This window comes from Neoarius graeffei, chromosome 12, assembly GCF_027579695.1.
Source record: "Neoarius graeffei isolate fNeoGra1 chromosome 12, fNeoGra1.pri, whole genome shotgun sequence".
Classification (NCBI taxonomy): domain Eukaryota; kingdom Metazoa; phylum Chordata; class Actinopteri; order Siluriformes; family Ariidae; genus Neoarius; species Neoarius graeffei.
The window spans coordinates 20,494,751-20,500,750 of record NC_083580.1 but is presented as its reverse complement, the minus strand read 5'-3'; the positions used below and the strand labels follow the sequence as shown (position 1 = coordinate 20,500,750).

Genomic DNA, 6,000 nt, shown 5'->3' with positions numbered 1-6,000 from the left:
TTCCCCTGAATAAGCAATGGAAATCAATGCAGCTTTACACAAGCCCTTCCAATTTGGTTTTAATCCATCTATACATGAAAACCTTTTCTTTTCCCATTGAATTCCTGTTTAAAAATACACCCCTATACTCTCCCCCAATTTTCACCACAAGTGCTCAGTTAAGTCATGAGGGGAAGTGTTGAAAATGAAATGAAAGCCCATGTCCATGCTGTGGAAAAATGTGTTTTCTGTGGTCTATATTCAGATATCACAATAACCAATAAGCAGTTGCTGCAATAAACATTTAAGGCCCTCTGGTACCTTATATTTTCCTTCCTCACGGCTGACCACCCCTTCCGTTAAAACAGCATATACCTTCTAAGTTGCATTTTTAAGGCAAAATGGGGGGGGGGGGGGGGGGGGGACATCATTACAATGCTCATTACAATACAAAAGGAAAAACTTTTAAACATTGCAAATGTCATCTTTAACATTTCGAGACTGAATTTAAAAAATAAACAAACTGCATGTTAGAAGATTTATACAATTGATCATTATTTAAAAATTTGACAGTTAAGCAAGTGAGTTGTTTACATTTAATTTAATTGATCCATGAAAGTAAAAAACATTCAGCAGGTGTAATAAAAATACTAATATTAAACATGTGTCAGTGGGCACCCAGCAAATCTTCAGGTCATGAAATCATTGCTTCTATGGAACGTCACTGGACAACTAACAGACCAAAAAAGAAAAGAAAAAGAAATGCATTAATTGAGCATTTGTACAGATTAAGTTGTCTGAATGCTGGTTAAATGTGTTGCTAGAAGAATCCTTCAAGTCCCCAGGGTCAACTAGATTCAATAAATGTGATACAAGTACATGCAACAATAAGCACCATATACAATGCAGGATGTCTGCACAGACTGGAAAAAAAAAAGAAAAGAAAAATACTCACACTCTCATAGTCATCGACATAAGTAAACTTCTGTTCTCTGTAATAGTGACTTTTTTGCATGCAAGTCAGAGAAATCCAGTCACACACCACATTCACCTGAAAAACCATGAAGGTCAAACTTCCAGGATGAACTTCAGAATTTGTATTGGGTTGCTATAATAAGCCAAGACAACAGTACATACACATAATATACAGAATTATACATAAACTGCTCTTTCAGATTTTTCAAGTTTAGGTCTCATCTCATTATCTCTAGCCGCTTTATCCTGTTCTACAGGGTTGCAGGCAAGCTGGAGCCTATCCCAGCTGACTACGGGCGAAAGGCGGGGTACACCCTGGACAAGTCGCCAGGTCATCACAGGGCTGACACAGACACCCATTCACACTCACACCTACGGTCAATTTAGAGTCACCAGTTAACCTAACCTGCATGTCTTTGGACTGTGGGGGAAACCGGAGCACCCGGAGGAAACCCACGCGGACACGGGGAGAACGTGCAAACTCCGCACAGAAAGGCCCTCGCCGGCCATGGGGCTCGAACCCGGACCTTCTTGCTGTGAGGCGACAGCGCCAACCACTACACCACCGTGCCACCCCCAAGTTTAGGTCATAAAAAGAATTTTCCCCGACACCCGATTATTTTTGTTTAGTGGACCGAAAGCTACCGAATTCAAATCACAGACTTCCAATTTTATTAGTTTTTTTTAAACAGTGGCCCTAAATTCTCATCTCATCTCATTATCTCTAGCCGCTTTATCCTTCTACAGGGTCGCAGGCAAGCTGGAGCCTATCCCAGCTGACTACGGGCGAAAGGCGGGGTACACCCTGGACAAGTCGCCAGGTCATCACAGGGCTGACACACAGACACAGACAACCATTCACACTCACATTCACACCTACGGTCAATTTAGAGTCACCAGTTAACCTAACCTGCATGTCTTTGGACTGTGGGGGAAACCGGAGCACCCGGAGGAAACCCACGCGGACACGGGGAGAACATGCAAACTCTGCACAGAAAGGCCCTCGCCGGCCACGGGGCTCGAAACTGGACCTTCTTGCTGTGAGGCGACAGCGCTAACCACTACACCACCGTGCCGCCTGCCCTAAATTCTCTACTATTTTTTTTCTTGCTTCATCACGACCCAATTCAAGATACTACGTCATGCATCACGTAGGGGGCTTTCCCCATTCACGCAAAGCATTGTGTGATACAAAGTTGAAACCAGGAGAGGAAAATGGAGGACGCGAGTGTGCGAATGAAATGTGAAAGACCGACTACATTAACGGAAAGCGAGAAGAAAAGACGTTATGTTGCAAAGGAAATTAAACGCAGGACCAAACTAATAAATACTGGCGGTCAGCGAGCACCTCGGTGTGATCAGCTGTTCGTTTAGCGACAGAACGATGTAACTGTCAGTGCATGGTCAAAGGTAAACCTATAGATGGCAGTAATGCAACACCGGATGCCGGAAAACTCAAAAGGTAAACCTGCGCATGTGCACACGGACTTCCCCAGTCTGCTTGACTGCGCAAAGCAAGCGATTTCATGCACATTGTTTGCTAGGGAATCTCCTCAAATTAAATAACTTCTCAGCCACAGAATGGCCCTTTTTTTTTTTTTTTTAAACAGAAATAAAACATGCATTCACAATGACCAAATTTCAGAGGGAACTAAATTTCACTGATTTCTTGAAATCGAAAAGCCATATAGCTTTAAAGGACCTCTACTCACTATTGATTAGTAAACAAAAATTATGGAGTTAGAAAGCTGCCAAAATGTCACCAACACTCTGAATATGTTTTACAAAAGCTCGACGATTCGCAAATAAACACACACACACACACACACACACCATCCTTTACAAACACAAAGCACCTCTCAAATAAACACCGTGTGCTTTGCAAAATACAAAAAAAAAAGTAAAAATTTATTTTTCAAATACAAAAATGCTACTTACAAACAAATGCTGGACAGGTTCCACAACATTTTGCAAGTTTGTGTAATCGGTTTTAAAGATCTGACCTTTTTTTTTTTTTTGACAAGTACACATAAATGTGGCATGGCACTGTTATTCCACTTGTACAAGTTGCAAATGCATGGATTAAAGCAAAAAAAAAAAAAAATCTGACTGAAAAAAAAAAAAGCTCCCCTACCATGTCAGCGATGCGTCAAATTTTAAACGCCGTGTTGTCCATCATCCCCTAAGCCCCTACTTATAGTACATTTACATAATTTTAACAAATGACTAAAGCTAAGGCAAGACTTTACCATTGTCATTACTGGCTATTCATGATGAAACATCAAGTTTTCAGCGCAAAGTGCAAATTTATTTCAACAATACTTTAGTAATGCACAACAGTGGTTCAGAGAAAAGTGCAAGTGCAGTCGAACTTGAACCATGCTTTCAGAAGAGTGGAACAGAAAGAAAAATAGGAAAATCTGTTGAAATAAAGCCAGGAAACAAGAAAAGTAAAGTGAAAGTTCACTTTTTCTGCTTCTTCGCAGTGAAGCCAAAGGCATCTAGTTTGGCAACACCTGATGCCTGTTTTTGTTTCTTTTTCCTTGGCACAGCAGCAGGAGCTTGCCATTATCGCCCATTTCATTTCGCCAAGCCCATCTCCACTTATTCTTTACCGTTTTGTCGATGTCTGACACATCTGTGCCTTCATTTAAAAGAAGCGTGTCCATGCTGGCAAAACCGAAAGTAATTTGACGCGCTCTAGTGATGGAACTCGAAGGGCCTATGTCAGGTGGCCTTATACGCAGTACTCTAGTTGAGGGGGGATGTGGGGGGAGGCATCCCCCTTCTGAAATAAAAATCTCAAATCATCCCCCTTATAAAACGGCCATCCCCCCCATCACATCCCTTGGGCCATTTTACCAATTAATGTGGAAATTAGCCTACTATTATTTTAACAAATATTACTACCATTTCAACATTGGAGGCTTTGCGCAGTGATAGCCTACATGTAGCCGGATAAAAAAGACGCATATTTATTTATTCGGTTGCACCTCTCATTCACACCTATACAGAGGTTTCAGTCACTGAAAACAGCTACTTTTGCAAACTCTGGGCAGAGTGGAGATTTCTGAAAACTCCATCTTCAGACACGCGTGTAAATCGGGAAAACGAAGTAACAATGGGCGAGAGGGCGCGCGTGAATATAATGAGTCATAGGTGTGAATCTTTCACCGAATGCCAATTGTCCCGGTTCTTCATGAAATCGCACACGTACGCACAAAATTCATTAGGTTAACTTTCAAATAACTGTTCTTGTGCACTTGCGACACCGGAGCCACTTTCCTGAATTTTGAGCTTTGGAGTATTCGCTTCTTTATCTATTTAATCAATGAATTTGTCACATACATTAAATTTACTAATGTAAACCATTAGTAGCCTGTTTAAGCAATAGCTGTTTTCTCCACTGTTTTCTGACCTTTTGTGCTTAGTGAATGAGACACTTCATTACACTCCACTGACCGACATCCAATTCCAGACTTTTTTGAAAATGTAAAATATAGGCCTACGAGATGTTTTTTGGGACTTAATTCGCGTTGGTCCTTCACTATTAATTTTTGAGACTGACGAGGCACTAAATACTGTGGAATTATTTTCTCCTTACTATGAAGTTTGGCATCTTAAACAAGTGTCGGGAAATCTTGCAGCCCGACTCTGCAGCCTCCAATGTTGAAGCGAACTGCTGAAACCATAATGTTTAAAAAAGATTAAATTGTAGGCTAATCAAACCAAAGAAAAACACAGCCTTTCCAGAACGTTGTCTGCCAAAGCCTGTTTAACCTACAAAAGGCTTAATAGCATAGGTCTCGCTGCGGCTTCAACAGGGCTGTTTAGATTTTTTTACCTGATCACCTTTCAATAGGCAAATATCATCATCATCATCATCATCATTATTATTATTATTACTACAATAGGCCTAGTATTAGTAGTAGGCAAGTAGTTACCTAGTAGTAGGACAGCCAAATTGTTTCATCAGTGGAGCCGCCGTTAAAAGGAAACTGATGCGGAGCGCCGCGGCTCGCCTTGGGGTGAATCGAGTCCCGAGGCACGGGGCTGGCCCGCCCTGGCAGCGCTGGTTCGTTGGGGAGAGGGCAGAGGTCGCTGGCTGCCAAGTTTGGAGAGGCTGGGACCTCCCCTGGCCGAGTTACGAGCGTCCAAAGTCGGGCTGGAGTTGCCGATAGAAACGAAACTCAAGCCGAGCACCGCGGCTCGCTGCCTACGCCGAGCCTCCCCGGGACTAGGCAGTAGTGTAGGCTGTACTATTTATTTATTTAGGCCTATCTAGCGCAACAACTTATTCCTTTACATATACTCAAACATAGCACAAGAAAGGGTTCAACAACAGGCAATCACAGCAGCTTGGTGAAGTTCTAAATCACATCGGTGTCAGACCTATGGGCCTACCCCCCTTTTTTCCTCAGATCTGCATCACTCTCATTATTGATCTTTAGCGCTCCCAGTTGACAGAAATCCATCGTAGCGACGGAAAACTTTAATCCATGCAAATGCAAATTCCTGATTTGAAAAAAAAAAAAAAACACACAAAGGGTTGAACACAAGCAGCAGGTGGCGCCACAGGGGTATCCACCCCTCCATTCAGCTTGTTCAACTTTCCAAAAGAGTTGCCTTGGATTTCTCCAGATGCGTCAAAGGTGTGTCAACATGAGCGGTTGACAGGTAAATAATGTTCTCTTTATAGCTGGTCAGAAATGCAGTTGTTTTGAAGACTTGAAAGGTAACTGCAACAATGAAGTAACGATTTTAACCAGGTTCTACATAACATTTATTTGGATAATAATCAAGCGATATCCATCACTGGCTCACTAGCAGTTTACGTGTTGTTGGAGGTTTTATACATGTATAAATATATTTTTTTAAAAAGCATGATTTACCATCAGCACTAGTTACAGTTCAGGTCAAAGTCCTTCTAGGCTGCTTCGGATAGTAGCAATAAAGTGAAACATTTATTATTTCATAGAAAAACACCCAACAGCACAGTTACTGCTAGCGAGTCAGTGATAATCATCACTGGGTTATCTACCAAAT

At 41.9% G+C, this 6,000-nt stretch overlaps 1 protein-coding gene across 2 annotated transcripts in view; it reads right to left on the bottom strand.

The window, feature by feature from the left end:
- Nucleotides 1–409: 409 nt before the first annotated feature.
- Nucleotides 410–6,000, bottom strand: part of p2rx4a (purinergic receptor P2X, ligand-gated ion channel, 4a) — a 40,510-nt gene continuing 34,919 nt past the window's right edge. The window contains exons 11-12 of one of the 2 annotated variants that reach the window (XM_060935641.1): nucleotides 935–1,030; nucleotides 410–711 (exon numbers count right to left, since the gene is read on the bottom strand). In XM_060935641.1, the coding sequence (XP_060791624.1) occupies nucleotides 691–711; nucleotides 935–1,030 (117 nt within the window). In that variant the 3' untranslated portion in view covers nucleotides 410–690. The remainder of the gene's footprint in view (nucleotides 712–934; nucleotides 1,031–6,000) is intronic. The other variant, XM_060935642.1, reaches the window with a different exon arrangement.